Genomic DNA, 18362 nt, shown 5'->3' on the forward strand with positions numbered 1-18362 from the left:
GACGTGGTCTCGCTTAATCGGAAACGACTCTAGCATCACAATGAGCCACGCGATTCAACACAGAACCGTTCCCAAACATTATTATGGTAATTTGCTGAAAAAGTCCCGCAGGAAATACCAGACAGAAATGGCGACGTGGCTTTGCGAAAGAGCAGACGTACCTGTCAACAGGTACTTGAGTCTGAATGACATTGAACCCTTTGAAACCCTGTTGGATGTAAATATCAATGTAGTGTCGTCCCGGGTGGGTAACAAATTTGTTCGAGTTTCAAAAGAGGATACAGAAAGAACTTCTCTTTACTTGTATCACGTAGAAACAGAAAATGAAAAACATTGGCATGGTATTGGAAATATTCAAGGGTTCTTTAATGCCAGTTATTTTTGTCATTTGTGTTTGAAACCTTATAAAAACAAATGTGAACACACTTGCGCGATTTCTTGTGACGTGTGCCTACACAATGATTGCCCCGAAACGGAAATGAAGGTAGGATGCCGATCTTGTGGCCGTGTCTGTCGTTCATTCGCCTGCTTTACAAGACACAAAGTGGGGAAACTGGTACGGAAAAGCAAGTTACCACCGGCTTGTGAATTGTGGCATCAATGTAAGAAATGCCGCGTTAAACTGTCGGCTGCGAAACGCAATCCTAAGTTACACGTTTGTGGAGAATGGCAATGTTCCAGCTGTTCGGAATTCTATGTAGGAGAACACCTTTGCTATCAAAAATCCATTAAGTCTGATCCAGAGGAACGACTGAAGAAAAAATTCATTTTTTATGACTTTGAGACACGCCAAGACGACCTTTTCCAATGTGATCAAGGCTATACCCCATCTGCCATCAGATGCCGAGAATGTGCAAAAGCAGAGCGGCAATGTGCAAGTTGTAGGCTGTGTCAAAATTGTTGCGATCCGTCGTGTGGATTGCAACAACACAGAGTTAATTTTGCGGTCTTACAGACGTCTTGTCATGCGTGTGAAAACGAAGAATTAAACAAGGACTCCATTTGTAGCGAATGTGGTGTACGTTGTGACATATGCGCTCAGATAAAAAAATCAGAATTCGTTCGCCCGCCCTGTCCAGATACATGTGGACATAGAGAACTGATTTTTCAAGGTGAAAGGACCGCAGAACAGTTTTGTAGCTACGTGACTCAACCTCATCTCAAGAACACAATTTTGATAGCTCATAATGCAAAAAGCTTTGACCTTTATCCTATTTTGGAAGTTCTGATTGATCGACATTCGATTCGGCCAGATAAAATCATATACAACGGGTCAAAAGTAATGTACATGCATATCGCCAACAAATTGAATCTAACTTTTTTGGATTCACTAAATTTTCTACCTATGAAATTGGCAAAGATCCCTGATGCTTTCGGTTTAAAGGAACTGTGTAAAGGATTCTTTCCCCATTTTTTCAACACAAAGGAAAATCAAACGTACATTGGGTCTTATCCTGCTCTAGAATGCTACGGATACAATTTCATGTCGTCTGGAGAGAGAAAGAAGCTGATGACGTGGCATGCTAGTAAGCGTTCCGAAGTGTTCAACTTTCAGGACGAAATGTTGAAGTATTGTCGCTCTGATGTTGACATCTTGAGAAGAGGTTGTATAGCCTTACGAAATACCGTCCTTCAAGCCACGACAATAGAGTGTTCAAGGGTTCAACCCGATGGTACTATTTCAAAGACTACCACTGATGGTGTAGACCCGTTTGATTATGTAACAATCGCCAGTGTGTGCATGGGTATTTACAAAACTTTATTTCTCAAACACAACGTAGAAGTGGAAATCACGAAAGACCAGACATCCACTTGGCACGCGTTGGACGACTTTGAGGGGGTGCTAGGTGTATGGCTTAATGGAAAATGGGTGGCTCTTAGTGATCTGGAAAAAGAGGACAATACGGAAGTGGGCAAACGTCGATTGACAAGTCCCATAGCCGTCGTACCATCTCAGGGATACGTCAGCAAAGAGAATTATAGTAAAATCTCCATTCAATGGTTAGAATGGCTGATGTATCGAAGTCGTCAACGCGGGAAACCTGTAAATATACGTCATGCTCTCAATGGGGGAGAACATCGCGTACCAGGCACCAATTATCGATGCGACGGTTTTGTCGAGAATCCTGGGGGAAAAGGCACCATATACGAATTTTATGGTAAGAGATTCTTGACTGTCTTACAACATTTAGTACCGAATTTGCCCCTCCCTTTCCCTAGCTGAGGGGAGGGGGCGGCGGCGGCGGAAAATCTTGTGTTAAAACATGTTCTAATTATCGATTTTTTTTTAAATGAATAAGGTTGTGTGTACCACGGATGTCCGGATTGCTTCCAACAGGATCGAACTGACGTCAAACACCCTGCGACAAAGCAGTCTTTAGACGAGCTTTTCAAGATGACCAAAAAGCGAGAAAGAGATCTGAAAGAGCTTGGATACCATCTGATAGTCGTATGGGAGCATCAATTTCGATACCAACTGGAAAAAAATAAGGATTTACAACAGTTCATCAACACATTGGATCTACAAGACAGACTTGATCCCCGGGATAGTTTCTTTGGCGGTCGCACTAATGCTGTTAAACTCCACTATAAAGCGAAAGAGGACGAGAAAATTCAATATTTTGACTTCACCAGTCTCTACCCTTGGACAAATAAATACTGTCGTTATCCCGTGGGTCATCCAACTATTATCACGAGTGATTTTCGGGATATATCCGATTACTTTGGTCTTGCCAAAATCAAAGTCTTACCCCCAAGAAAGTTGTACCACCCTGTGCTTCCTTACCGCTCACAAGGAAAACTGAAATTTCCCTTGTGTTCAACGTGTGCAGATGCTGAAAATCAGCACGCCTGTGCATGTTCTGTAGAGGAAAGGGCCATCACGGGCACGTGGTGTACTCCTGAAATCCAAATGGCTGTGTCAAAAGGGTACAAAATTCTAAAGATATACGAGGTCTACCATTTCGAGCAGTCGTCTCTGTATGATCCTTCGTTGAGGGAGGGGGGTCTCTTTACAAACTATGTTAATACGTTTCTTAAGATTAAGCAAGAAGCCTCGGGATTTCCGTCCGACTGTAACAGCGAAGAGTCGAAACTGGAATACATACGAAAATACAAAGAAAAAGAGGGGATAGATTTAGAATACGACAAAATTCAGAAAAATCCAGGTTTACGCTGTTTAGCCAAACTCTGTCTCAACAGTTTTTGGGGGAAATTTGGCCAGAGGTTAAGTATGAGACAAAGCATGTTCTTCCATGACTCTGAGTCTCATAATTTTTTTCAGGTCCTCTCCGATCCCACGAAAATTCCTCATAATTTTCACATTGTTTCCAGAGATACCCTTCAATTTGAATGGAGTAATCATCCATTGTTCATGCCATTTGATTGTAAAACAAACATATTTTTGGCTACTTTCACTACTGCGCATGCGCGTTTACGCTTATATAGTGTATTAGATCGTCTTGGGGAGAACGTGCTGTACTTTGATACAGATAGTGTCATTTTTAAAACCCATAATTCCGGCGATTTGCATTATCTACCTATTGGAAACTTTTTAGGGGAACTGACTAACGAAATCACACCAGAAGATGGGTATATCGTAGAATTCGTGTCGGGGGCCCCCAAAAATTATGCGTATCGCACCCTCTCTGGTAGGGAAGAATGTAAAGTCAGAGGGTTTACATTAAACTGGGTTAATTCAAAAATGATCAATTTTGAAGCTATCAAATCATTGATTTGTACAGCACAAGATAAGCAAATTGAGATTATCAACCCTTGTAAGATATCCAGAGATAGTCGGAAAAGAAAGCTGTTAAACCGAGTAGAAACTAAGCGATATCAAATGGTGTACACAAAAAGGAGAATTTTACCCAATCTTGATACACTGCCATTTGGATTTTGTTAAATCCATGAAAAATAAGAATTATAATACTCATTTGTTTGACATAAAGAAGTTGGTTTTATTTGAACACTGAAATTTCAATCACACGTATGTGATTCATGTACAATAATAATCATTGCATTGTATACAATATATTCTGTTGAACGAAAAAAAAGTTTTTTTCCTCAAATTCATCAGTACGTAAGCCATGGGATATGTTTCTTGCGTCGTTTCATGGGCACACCAGGAGGTTTTCCAATTGTTTTCCTTCTACTGACGTAACCACTTCCTGTCTGTGAGGTGTCGTTGATCGATTCACTCGTCATTGTATGGGTCAAGGTGTTTTCGGGCACGAGTGGATGGTCCTTGTCATCATTCACTGTATTTGGTTTCACAGGCTCTTTGATATGCTCATTTTTTCCAAGGAGACGTTCGTATTTTAATTTAGGCACTAGTATCATTTCTCTCGCCATACTTGTTTATATACTGAACAATAGGCTTCAGTAACAGTGACACTAATGGTAAATGTTTCAATAAAATGTCACGTTTCTCTTTCGAACTGACTTCTCTTGATCCCAGCAATCGAATGTACGGTTGGTAAGGTTTCAGCTGATTTATATACCTCTTGGTCAGAGGATAAGTTCCCGTGTAAATGTTCAGAGCTATTTCACTGATAACATCCAGTTGTTCACTAGTCAATGACTTAATCACCAATTTCTGTTGAACAATGTTTGCCCCTAACATAAAATGTAAAAATGCCCTCTGCTTCCGTATTCTCCCATTCATTTTTGCGGAGTGAATGAATTTGGGATTACGTACATGTATTTATAGGGGTCGATAAATCACCATGTCCTCTCCCGGTAAAATGTTAGATCTCAGTTGGTATTCTTTGTTCTGCGTAGGTTCGAGACAAACGTGTAAATAACCAAAATTTGGACGTGTAGCAGCTTCGTATGCTGCTTTGAAATATGGCACATTGCCTGGTAAAATTTGTGATCCAAAGGTGATGACCTGGCGAGAATCGCGGTAATTCCTGAATAAAATCACATTTAGACAGTTCAGGGATATCGTCCTGGCATATTTACCAGGCGGGTACAAGTTTTGAGAGAGCATCATGGTGGTAACGTTACGGTGATGGGAAGTGACCGTAAATAAATGTACGCAATCTTGAGATTGGGCAACTTGTAGCATGAGATCGTCTAATACCACTATCGTGTGGTTTACTCCCTCTGTATATTGCTCTATATCTTCCTTTGAAGGTAATCCTTGATGAAGAATTAACCTCGGTATGTCAGTCATCATTTCATTAAACATGGGTTGATGTTCAGAATAAGCATAGATGATTTTTTCAACTGGAGTGGAAAACATGCCATCTGCATTTTGCAGAAGTCGTTTAGTGAAATGTGTCTTTCCGCTTTGCGTACTACCACAGATTAATATCGTAGTGGGTGCTGAAAATGGTAGTAGAGATTTTGTTTTCCACCACTCCCTTTCTGTACCCATGTTTCTCTTTCCCCTGCTGATTCTCTAATGATTAAACTTGTAAACTGAACAAGTATTTATAAAAACAAAGTCAACAATGTAATGCTTAATATTTATTGATACAAATATTCATGTATGAAACTACGTACAAAGGTATCATTTAGTTGAATGCTACTAGAAAATAATGCATAAACTCTCGACAAAGATATTTTAAGACAAAGCCTTGATATTAAAAAGACAAGTACATAAAGGCCGCACAAATCCGAATAAGAAGGTTGAAGTCGTTTACATTTAAAGTTGCAGTGTTTACTATTCTTATAAATGAAGTTCTCAATTTCTTGGTAATTCCCTGGAGGTTTCCCGAGGCTGTCAAAAAATTCTGCCTCCGAAGAACTGTGTATGATTACAGCAATCCAGTGTTCCCCTGGAAGCGGTAAAGGTTGCGTATTGATGATGAAGGCACTTGGATATTGCGACACGACTTCTGGTACGGTATTACTGGCATAAACTCCTCTCACAAATCGTTTTAGGATAGGTTCATTGTGCACAAAATCGAGTAACTGTTTCGAATTCATGGTTGAATGTAATTGATGTCCCTGGTCTTGTCCACTTCCAGTAGAGAAGAAAAGGTAGCAAACACCAAGACGTTGGCTGCTTTTGTTGTTGCTTGCTTAAACTTTAGTTCGAGTCTGGTGTTTCCCCGACGGATCAGGTTTAAATATTCTTCACCAAACCCACAGGGGTCTATGGTAAAGACAAAAAGAGAATATCCATTTCCATAGTTGTTTCGAGTTATTATCAGACCAGCGTCTTGATTCCATTTTCCAGATGCTTCAAACAGTCGAGCATACGCTGACGAATAATGTCCTGCCGTGAAATCAGTTTTTAAGGGTCTTCCTGGGACGCTTTCTCCGTTCACGTATATTCCTACATCTGTTAAATTAAAATGTTCGAAATTAAACGGATTGGCTGTGTAGTCTCCATTCACTGCCTTCTGATCGACCAAACCCACAACGATACGGTCGGGTATCGCCTGCGGGAAAATGTTGTCCCAGTAAAATTCTGTAGATCCTTTAGGAATGGTGTTCATTTTCAATTCATTTCTTGAGATGGTGTACTTCACAGGGTTAGATTCTATCTGCTTGCTGTGGTTCAACAGAACACCTGGATCGACTCGTACTTTGGCCACTTTGTACACGACGTCTATTAATTCTAGTTTGTAAGCCGGAGAGGCCTGTGCAGACATCACGAGAAACGGTGCACTAGATCTAAAGAGCTTGATGTAGATGTCCACACCATTGATCAGGTATTTATCGATGTCAAAAATATCCTCCATGAGGTTACCCTCCAGTTCAAATACATGACTTTCTTGTGTATAGCCATAGCGCAAGACTAGTCCAGCATTGCCGCCATTGTAAGCGTTAGCGTCTCCCAAATTTCCTTCGTCCTTGAAAAACAACTGGGACTGCTTCTGGGAAGATAATTCCTCTTTTCCACCAAACAAGACTGTTTTCAGGTAAGCCTTCCAAGGATAATTGTTTGTGTTAAAGGAAACCAACTTGTTGTTTAAGTAGACATCCATCTGAGAAAACATGCTTTGTAATGGTAAATTAACGATCCCAGTCTTTTCATTGGATGCTAACGCGGTACCATCGGCTTTCACAATTTTGGCTTTTACATATAATCGACTTCTTTTTAAATCTATGTATTCAGCTCCCGATCCTGATACGACTATTTCTATGGGAGTGTCTGACACTCCAATACTGGAAATCGGTCTGGCTTCCGTAAAGTACACCTTCTCCACTGCAACTTGATTAGTCGGGGAAGCAAAAAGAGACAGTTCCATGGGTTGCGCAATGTCTTTATCTTCACTGCTTAAGAATGCCATTCTTACTGTTTAAAGATGTTTTTGTAACTGTCAATCTTAAAATCGTTATGTTGTTTCTTCTGAGACTTTTTCAGACCGGATGTCTGTCGTTTCTTCAATTTTCCGTTTGTTTTCTTTTTCGTGACAAAAGATTTCTTCCTTTGGGTAGATTTTTTCTTTATAACCTTAGTTTTCTTCCTCTTCTGTGATGTTGACGTCTTCAACTTTTTTGAAGGAATGACAGAGGACTGCTTCCTTGGTCTTTTTATACCCTTGGTGACTTTGACAAAAGGGACACCTTCTTTTACGTCTTTTAGGTGTTCTGTCTTGGCTCTTTCTTCCACGGCGGCCACGGGTGTCACTTGAGGAATGGTGCTTACAGTTTCTAATTGCGAATGAGGCCTAATGGGTATTACGTAAGATTTTCGACTTCTCATACCTCTTCCTATTTGTTTCGGTTTATATTTGTAGGGATTAAATTTCTTCTCGGCCATATTTTTGTAAAAGGCTTCCCAGATTTTAGGGTCACTGATGTACGTCTTGCTATTCATCATAAAACGTAGGGAAACTTCTTAAAGTGAAGTGTAACGCTCACAGGTCCGTCTAAGAATGACACTAAGTTGCCTGCTCTATCCGTTATATATATACAGATCTGTTGTAATTGACCGATCTTCACGGGGACATAATATGGTAATTTGTAGATAATGTTGGTTTCCGGCTTCTCGTCAAGATATACTCTACGTAGGAGGGGCATGTCCTTACCGCCCACAAAGGTTTCTTCACACATGTCGCAGCAAATGAACACTTCTCGAGATTTCTTGTTCGAATTCCAGCTATCTGTTGTAAATTCTGTTAAAGCGACCGTCCAATATCCATCTAATTGCACCTGTTTATTTAACTGAGTTCGAAAACAATTCGGTTTATTGTCAAAATACTCCAAGTTGTCAGTAGAGCTCAACACCATTCGAAGACTCATCTTGACTGATGCTGATTCATTGATGAGATGTGTATTTATTTAGGTTTTTCAAGAGAACTTTCTGGAATCCATGAATTGAATTTACTAGGCCACCCCTCCCATTTTACGTACACCTCCTTTGTTTTACCGCGTTTTCTCTTTCTCAGCACCTGGTCGATTCTATACAGAATATCTCCTGACTTCATGACTTTTTGAAGTTCCGATTCATAAAAAGTACCTTCTATTGGATCATCAGCTAAATCTTTTATTTTGTACACTTGTATTCCATTTCTTTGGTATCGCTTAGACACTTTGAAATACTCTTCAGTCCATTTCTGCTGGTAATCTCTTTGAAAAGAATGTTTCAACTGTGAAATGCGCACGTCGTCTCCTATTTTGTACTTAAAAACCTTTTTATTCCGTTTCTTACTCATCGATTCCTTTGGTTTTTCCAACTTGCTTGCTTTCAGCTTAGGATTCTTTTTCTTTGTGGTCAAATATGCAGTAAGTCGTATTTCGTCTGCATTTTTCTCGTTGACAGTTGCAGGTGCATTTTCACCCAAAGATCTGTGGGGCCTTTGGTTATAACTAGTGACTAAATCTTGCAAAATATCGACATAACGATATGTTCTGTTCTTGATGAAGTAACGATACATTAGATTTTTCATGGTACGGATGACTCTTTCAGCATAATTTGCTTTGGTTTCGTTCTGGGTGTATATGGTATGAACGCCTTCTTTTTTCAAAAAGGACTTTACCCAGCGATTTTTGAATTCACTACCTTTATCTGTTCTAAGAGTATGCGGTTTTCGTCCTTTCTTAAAAACAGATTTTAGACCATCTGTGATGTTTTGGTGTTGCTTATTTTTCAGTGGCACTATAAACAAATAACGGCTGAAAATATCTATCAACACTAACAAAAATTTATAACCCTCGTTTTTGGGAGAAATATTGCTGACATCAGCTAAATCACCGTCCCACATAGAATCAATTGTATCGACTACGACCTTTGAGCGCGGAAATGTACGACGAATAGGTTTCATCAAGCTGTAGGAATCTTCATTGTTCAAAAATTGTCTAATTCGTCTTCTTCCTATTTTATACTTCCCATCTTGTTTTACGGCTTGATAGAGTTTTTCTGGACCTCCGAATGACCCTGGGTTTCCAGGAGTATAGTAAAGTTTTCTCAAATAGTCTGTATAGTTCGACATCTTGAACCTGACTGAGTAGTCTTCTATTTATTTCCCTCGTATTATATACCCTTGTAGTCTTTTAATTATTTATCTTGTACTATATGCCCAATCAGAAGTCAGTATATCTTTATTTCTTTTTATTACATTATATAACTTTTGCAAAAACATTATGATTTATACAAAAAGTTCTTTTAAATTTACAGTAACCTTTTTTTTTCTGAACAAGAATACATCTACAAAATTACTGATTTCACAGTACTTTATTCACAGTCACTTTCACTTATGAATAAGTCTTGTGAGTCACCAACATTACATTCCATGGAGGCACTGGTCTCTTTAGGTTCATACCCGAAGGGTGTACACTCGGGACAACTCAACATCCCCAGTTGATTTTGATGAGATTCGCTGAATGCACACAGTTCTGCGTTATTTAACTCGGGAACACATTCTCGCACTTCTTGAATGGCCTGTAGTAATCTGGTCAGTTTGTGTTTGTTTAACGTCACACCCTTTCGTGTTGGAACCGGCTCCGGGGCATCCTCTGGTTTCCAGAAGTGTCTTATGTCCACCGTAGCATATCCGGGGGTGATGGAGACATACACACCACCGCCGATATGCCATTTCATTTCTTCCGTTCCACTGCTTTGCAGATTCTCTTCGATATCTGGTAGAATGGATTCAAACATCAGCCATCTTGATAACGGAAACGTCACCCCCTTCTTTGTTGCAAAAAAGTGACCGTTTGCATTAGTAAAGTGACGGATATGAATGTTGATTTCTCCCTTAAAGGGAACAGCTGTGAGGAAAAGGTCATTGAAGTCATCCAGATTGATCCTACATCGTTCTTGATTTTGAGACTCTTGTCGTTCAACAGAGCTCCTCTGTGGTTCCACATTCACTTTTCGCTTTTCGGCTGTACTCACTATTAATGACCTGGCCATGGCTAATTTCTTTTGGTACTCGGATGTAGTATCATCACTGCCAGCGAGAAGCTTGGATAACTCCGTTTGGTTGGATTTCATCAGAGCCACCCGGAGACCCCTGAAAGCTTTAGGCCCTCTTCGGAGAATGATACTTATTAGTTTTCTGTTTCTGTCGCAACTGGTTTTCTCTGCTTCAATTTGTTCTTTCATTTCGTCTGTTATAATGTTAGAGACAAAGAGATGTCCGGCGACCGAAGATGGTATCATTTTCTTTACCAAAGTCGTGTAGTTAGCCTTAATAATGTCTTGGTGCTTTGGCTCCATAACTGCTGAAACGATGTAGTGCTCCATAAGATCAACTCAGGTCTGATGAAATATGTTCATAGCCACTACATTTTTATAATACACTATCACGTGGGTTGGTTGACCGTAGACTTTTCGATGGGAGTGGTGTGTTGTACATTTAAAGTGACTGCAGACGTTTTGATTGTCTATCATTATCTTGATTTAAAAAAAACCGGTAAAATCCTGACCTTGACATAAATTCACAGTTCTCTTAAATCTTTTCTTTCTCAGGATTTTGTTGTTTGGAAATGTATTTAAAATACTTTTTAAAGTATTCACCATTCCTCTAAAGACCCGCTGGGTACTTGTATTTGACTGACGAACTATTTCTCTTTTTGTATAATCAAGCCGATACATGATGTTGTCCATTTCTTCTGTCAACTCTTTAAACTTTTCCACCTGGCATCCAAGTTTTTTCCAGTTTGCTTGACAGACTTTCATATTTCCCCTTTTCATACTTTTAATCTGTTTACTAATAGCAAACACAGTTTCCATACATTTCATGATGCATGTAAGTAGTAAGAGATCGTCTTCTTTCTGTTTGATCAAAACGTATAAAATATGTTCACACATTCTGATCCATTGCAATTTTATTCTCCTCAATTGTCTCTCGATTGCCAGACCTCCCATTTTTTCTCAACATAAGATGTATGACTGCTTTTGCTAAAATACATCGGTTTATATACACAGTAACTGTGTCACGCCCTTATTTCAAACGTTGATTACACTTGACCTCAGACATTTTCATGTCATTTAATTTCAAAAGTAAAGTCGGTGACAATAATATCTCAGCTTGTTCAATTCTCCTTTTAAAATGGGCTCTATCTATAGCATACTGCATCCATATCCCCTTCCGATCTTCACAGGGTATTGATATAATTTGAACAAATTTGTCAAATTGAACTTTCTTCTGTATTTTCACCATCGTTTTAAAACACTTTACTTATTACAAACAGTACTTTTTCGGCATGATTCGACGTTTTAGTAAGTATCCCTGTGTTCCCCAACAGTCTGCGACATCGTATCCTTCTCTCATTGTTTCTTTAAAATCGGCAACACACTCTTCCTTTTTGTCAAACCATTCTCCTTCTAATAGAGTAAATTTTCTCTGATCTCTTCCAATACAATTCCACGCAAGAATTTTCCATTTATACTGTGTATTGTGTTCACCCATGATTAAAGAAGTAATTAAAATGTGTGGTAAGATACTGAATTATATCGAGATTTATAGGACAGGATGGATGACTTAGACGGAAACAATAGGTATAGTGACATGTATATTGAGGTGACCCCGTGAAGGTGACTTAGTAATTACTCTAAAACGGTGACCTCAGACGGATTCATATATCCAGGTGACCCTATTTATCAAGGTGACCTTATTTTATCACAGTGACCTTATCTTATCAAGGTGACCTTATTCTATCAAGGTGACCTATATGCGGAGGTGACCTGGCTGTTAGGGTTGTTGACCCTGACCTTATTTTATCAAGGTGACCTGGTTTGTCAAGGTCACTGACCCTGACCTTATTTTCACAAGGTGACCCCATATCTAGGTCAAGGTGACTGACCCTATACAGACCCCAGACTACTATACTTACTACTCATGTGTGTTGTGTTGATATGTAAAAGAATATACAAGTGTTATCAAAGCATATAATTTTTAAGAACATGTGTGTAACATTTTAATAACGACTTGTCAATCCTCTACTACTAAATTATTGTTCAATTTGGTGCTAATTTCATTCATTGTATCGATATTTAGACTTGGTTGTCAGTACTGTGGAGGGCCACATTGCCGGTATATAATATATATATATTATTGGAGAGGCACGGAGGGCAACTCCGCAGCTAAATAATCGAACGTGTTCTAGGCCGGGGGAAAACCCATTTTAAAAGATTGAACGAGTTCGAGGTTTAGTAATGGGTAACTATGGAGGGCCGCCCTCCGTGCCTCTCCAATAATATATATATATATTACAGCGTTAGGCTATGGCCTCCACAGTAAATCCGACCTTCGCCATTTAAAAAAACTCGAACGGCTTCGATGTTTAGAGTATATATATGTTATATTATTCATTATTACTTAACCATTAACACTACTGTACCGATCGAAATAATTTAAATAGACTTACGTATCAATACACGTGTTCATCATATCATCGATTTTAATACACAATTACCAATAAAAGAAACAGTTTATCATGTGGAACGATGTGATCTCGTACCTGCATACCAAGCAGATACGAATAATATTGAAACATGATAGTGTAACTTCTGACTTTTCCCCACTAGAGGATCATTTTAGAATTGTGTATTCAGACAATGATGAGTTTGATGCCATAATGGTTGAGGGAGATAATACTGCCAACCGCTGGCATCACTTGATCGAACAAGGACACTGTGTATTCTCTATAGGCTGCAATCGCGCACCCTTACGAGCAATTGATAGGTTTTTGTCTCGAGACAATGTTGTTTGTACTTTCGATATAGAAACTGTGGATAAGGATGACGATGGCATGGAGACTGATGATGTTGTGATAATGATTGGTGTCACAACAACTGTCGGGGATAAAATAGTCGATAGATCATGGATTGGAATTGGGAAATATGCTGGATTTTCTGAGGAACAAGACGGATCCATATATGATAACGCGATTTCGGAGCGTTATTCCGACTTGGTGACATCGTGTGCGGATTTTCGCCTGTCGGGATCCGAACTGACCAATGCTTCTAAAACCATGGATGAATCTCGACCCACAAATCTAATAACTGTGTCTTCCGAAAAGGAACTGATAAACCGGTTTTGCTCTTTGATATTGCGAATTAACCCGAGCTATTTGGTTTCGTTTTTCGGCAAAGGATTTGATGTCCCCGTGCTATTACGATCTGCCAAACGTTACAACATTGACTTATCAGATAGCTTGTCATTTCTGAACAGTTCCGCTTGTGACATTCCCGGTCGAAATGCGGTAATTAAGGCTACCGAGCGAGTTTTGGAGAAATATCCACGAGGATTGATACCCAAGTGGTGTTATAAAATTTCCCACGATACATTCGAAGCGTATCACCACATCGATGTTTTTGATGTGTATGATACCAAATTAGACGATGCGGCCAATGAATACCTCAACAAACGCAAAGCTGATGTGAAGTATAGCGACATGTGGAAAATGCACATGGCTAAGGATCCATTGTTGGCGAAATACAACATCATAGATTGCGATCTAACTGCAGAGTTATTTCTTAGAGAACATTTTAAGTGTATAGGGTATCACGATACTACAGAGCGAGCTGTAGGTGTTGCAGCCGAAGTTAATGCGAGCGGGAGAGCTACAGCGCCTCATAAAGTGTCACACGCCATGACAAATCGGCGGCACGGATTTGTTGACAAGGGTGTTTATTGGAGTATGAACATTTCTACAATGAACACATTTAAGGACTTGCTGCATTATTTTGGTAACGCATTTGACATAAACTGCGTTAAAACAGATTCTGCTCTGCAAGTCATTAGAGAATACCATTGTGGCGCGTACGCGTACAGAAAGGCTGTGAAAGCGTTCGGGAACAATAAATCCATTATCGAGGCCCTCACAAACTACGACAAGAAGGAGCTCAACACCATCGATTTTATGGATATGCTAATGCCGGCAATTCATTTGAATCCGATAGACTTATCTCCGTTCGAAGCTATACGAGCTCGCTTCTCAGTTTACTTCACGAGATCTAAGAAAGTCGATGCTGCTCGCAAGGTGTTGGACGAGTTTCTCAGATTTGCTGTATCGACAATTAAGCATTTCTCGAAATACACGTGCGTCGCGGGTCTCTGGAAAAGTTATTATGATAACTACAAAACATACTCCGATGTGTCAATTGTGTTAGTATACATTCAAGATCGTTTGACGCGAGACGGGAAGTACTTCACAGAGGAATTTGTGCGAGCAGCAAAAGAAGCTCAATTTGGCAACGATTCGGGATGTTTGGGTTACTTCAACACCAAATTTTTGACCCAAGCTGACATTGATGGTGTTATGAGCGCAATTAAAGAAAGTGTGTCCGAATTGGAGTACAACATATCCGGTAAACAAATTCCATACGCTGGTGCCTTTATTGGAGAACCCGACCTTAAGGGGATTATTCTAGACGAAGCCGTGTCCGTGCTAGATATAGCAAGTCAATATCCGCACATTATGGTGGAATTAAACATCTGTAAACAAGGACACACTTCTCTGAAAGAAATTCTCAGTAACCCACAGTTGGTGGAAGGTCGCGACTTTGGGGCTACGAATACCAAGAGAGACGATGATGGTGTTTCGTATAGGCAATACCTGGAACTTGGGCCAGAGATGATTGAATATGTGAACTTATTTTACGTATTTACGTTGAAAAGTTGTACCGGCGCCATAGGACCATCTATCGTTGAGTATCAGTCGGACATCAATTTCAGAATGCGCGCCAAAAAGATGATTAAATCGGCCAACACAAAAGAAGAAGTGGATCGCTTGACGAGAATTTGTGACACGCTGAAACGGAAAATCAACAGTCGGTACGGCATATTGGGGATGATGTTGGATACATACATTTTTATGCCCGCCGTAACATCCAAAGCTAGAGAATGCATTAGAAATATCAACAATTGTTTGCTGGATAATTACGGTGCGAATAAAGTGGCAATTCAGTATGGCGACACTGACTCTACATTCCTCAGATTCCGTGTGCCCATATCGCAAATGGCATTGTGGACTGCGGGAGACATTTGCGACTTTTTCAAGTCTGAAGATTTTGCAGTCGACGAAACAGCAACTGCCCAGATTCTCGAGGACTTAGAAAGCAAACCTATGAAGGATAACCCCAAGTATCGATCCGCATTCATCATTACAGCGATAATGTCAAAGTACATGATAAAAAAATTGACATCAGTCAATACGTGTGTAGCCGGTTTAGAACTGGAGAAGGTCATGGTGCCATTTTTACAATATCGACAAAAGGGGTATGCGGGCATGATCCCATTAAAGGATAACGCCTTGTTGTCGAAAGGGTTGTCTGTAGTCAAGACGCGCGCCGTCATGCCCTTACAGCAACAAATTATGGCCAAAGTTATGGATCTTGCCGTGGCGCACTCAGACATCAACGCTTGTGTCGGTGATATATACCATTATATTGGGAAAAATGTATTATCGTCAATCTTAGATATGGCAGATGGTCGGAATGTGGAATCGAATTCGTTGTCGTTGCATAGTATCAGTAAAACCACATCATATGATAGATCCAAGTTGGGTACAACTAGTAAGTCGGCCAAGATGATCGATAGGTTGTGTGAGGAACACGATCCGGTTGTACAAAGTACAAAAGTTAAAATCAGAGAACTCTTCATCACACCTATCGATCCGGGTGACGAATGGTCATTAGCTTCCGTGACACAATTCGAAACAAAGAATAACGGTCGGTATAAGTTGCACACGACAAAAATTATGTACGATGTAATGCAGGAAGTGTTACAGTTATGTACATGTTGGGATGTGCCACCGGTGCTAAATTCGAAGATCTAATTCGAGGCGTATACAGACCAGACACCAAATTCTCGATCCCCGAAAGATGTGAGCGATCAAACCGGTATGTCGTACCACCACTATCGATCGTTAACTTGGCGCAAAAACCGAGAAATTCTACGTATAATTCGGCACAAATACGCGCAACGAACAACGCTCGTAGACTACCCAAAGATGTCGCCATCGTATCGAAATCGATAGATAGCATGCTATCTATCATTGGTAATAAGAAGACCAAACAACCAACGGTGATCGACGAAGATTGCGAACAAGATACTGATGCGCAAGTTGTCACCAAACACGCAACTAAATCGACATTCCTAAACGATTTCTTCAACTCCGGAGATCGCATCAGTGCAATTGGTGAGTTGTGTCCTCCCAAAAAGACTAAGTCCACCACAAAGACAATTCGTGAAATTACAGCATGGACAAAGATGGATAATGCCGTTAACATCATAGACCATAAGCCGACAGCCGTGATCGATGGTGTACGAATTAGTACGGAACCAACCATAGGAATTGTTCCTAAACGACACAAGTGCGGTAAGAAGAGAACGCGACTGGATGATTGTGATGTCGACCCTTTAGAACGTGCGTCTAAGAAGCCGAGATCCGCACAATCGAAGTCGAAGAATAAGATTAAACCACCCAAGAAATCTGACCAAAGTACTCTCGCTATGGAGTGGGAAGGCGAAGATAGTGGAATTATTATGGATATAGAGGACGATTTTAAGAAAAAAACAGTTAAGAATAAGTCGAAAATCAAGTCGGTGAATAAACGGAGCAGCAAAAAAGATCATTCGGTGGGAATGAAAAAAATGACTTCGTTTTTTTTGAAAGTATAATGGATTGATATTTTTCTGTTGTTGATTTAATGTTGAGAACATTGATGTCTTGTAAAAGTACTAAAAACTTCATGTCTACGCATATGCTTGTATTTTTTATAATGTGATATATTTGTTGTTACTGCCTTAAATTGTTATTTCCACATATTAAAATGAATTAGATGTATATACATTTTTATTATATTATAGTCGAAGAACTGGTTTTTTTAAAACCATATACATACATCATGGGTGTTGGGGAAACAATCGTAGGAATGTCTAATGTAGATTATGGACTGGATACAGAATCCATCAAGCTTTCGTCCGTAAATTTAGACGTGGATGCAGAACCACCCATTGGGAATGACATGGGGGATCTTACTAAAGCCATAAACATAATAAATGGTTTGGCGGATAAACCTACCAAAGTTGAGGAGAAATGCAATGAAGTCAAACACGATTGTATCGATGACTTTAGTGCAGGTTTAAACGTACGCATATCTATGGCGATATGTATGGCATTATTCCCAATATTCGTAGTACTATCGGCGAGTAGACCATTGTCTTTGTACAACAGTTTACTATACGATGTTAGTGTAGCAGTTCTTGCGGGCGGCATGATGTTGGGAATGAGTTTACCTAAAATTGGAGGCTTAGATTCAAATGATGGAATGATTTTGACAGATATGAGTGCACTCATGACCCAGGCTTCGCTGGCTGTTGGCGCAACGATACCGTGGTCATTGTTTCAATATATCGGTTTCGATGGTGTTGTTAGTAGATTAGAATGTTACGTATATCTCATTCCGCTAGCAATCGCATCATTTAAAGGTGGAGCTATTCTGTCTTGTGTGAAACACCTCGAATCGGTGCCGGTTTTAAAGCCCGCATACATAGCATTGTGTATACTCGGATCATCATTTGGTATCGTAAACGCCTCGTGCAGTATTAACATAGGACTCTCGGAAACATTTCACAACGCACCAATCATTGTGTTCGGTATATACATGGTGTTCATAATTGTGATGATGGTTATGACTAACATTGTTGGAAGTAGCGATCTCGTGGACAAGAATTTTGTTGTGGACGCCGATGGTCACACGCCGTTATCCAAACTTCACGAACCATTAAACACTGGGGCAGTCGATTTCGTGAACGACCGAAAGACCATAGATCATGTGTACATATACGTGTTTCCAGCAATACCCTATATCATCTTCGCGGTTATGTTATCTATCCAATTGAGACTGATTGAAATGAAGAATTGGGTTGGGTGTGGAACGATGTGTTTAACTTTATTATCCTCGGTAGACGGAGTTGTTGGTGTGGCTATAGGAGGACTGATGG

General features: G+C 39.9%; 3 protein-coding genes across 3 annotated transcripts; all 3 read right to left on the reverse strand.

Annotated features, from left to right (window-relative positions):
- Nucleotides 1–5933: 5933 nt before the first annotated feature.
- Nucleotides 5934–7250, reverse strand: LOC125680121 (uncharacterized protein F54H12.2-like). The gene has a single exon (XM_048919559.2). The coding sequence runs from the start codon at nt 7248–7250 to the stop codon at nt 5934–5936; it is 1317 nt and encodes a 438-aa protein (XP_048775516.2).
- A 673-nt stretch (nt 7251–7923) lies between these two features.
- LOC125682478 (uncharacterized) lies at nt 7924–11885 on the reverse strand. The gene has a single exon (XM_048923105.2). It carries the CDS (start codon nt 10649–10651, stop codon nt 9638–9640), a length of 1014 nt encoding a protein of 337 aa, XP_048779062.2. The 5' UTR covers nt 10652–11885; the 3' UTR covers nt 7924–9637.
- On the reverse strand, nt 8241–9395 carry LOC125680122 (uncharacterized). The gene has a single exon (XM_048919560.2). The coding sequence runs from the start codon at nt 9393–9395 to the stop codon at nt 8241–8243; it is 1155 nt and encodes a 384-aa protein (XP_048775517.2).
- Nucleotides 11886–18362: the final 6477 nt, after the last annotated feature.

Source organism: Ostrea edulis, chromosome 8, assembly GCF_947568905.1.
Source record: "Ostrea edulis chromosome 8, xbOstEdul1.1, whole genome shotgun sequence".
NCBI lineage: Eukaryota > Metazoa > Mollusca > Bivalvia > Ostreida > Ostreidae > Ostrea > Ostrea edulis.

Coding starts and splice junctions, on each gene's coding strand:
- LOC125680121 (XM_048919559.2), bottom strand. CDS start 7,250: ATGGCATTCTTAAGCAGTGAAGATAAAGACATTGCGCAACCCATGGAA.
- LOC125680122 (XM_048919560.2), bottom strand. CDS start 9,395: ATGTCGAACTATACAGACTATTTGAGAAAACTTTACTATACTCCTGGA.
- LOC125682478 (XM_048923105.2), bottom strand. CDS start 10,651: ATGGAGCACTACATCGTTTCAGCAGTTATGGAGCCAAAGCACCAAGAC.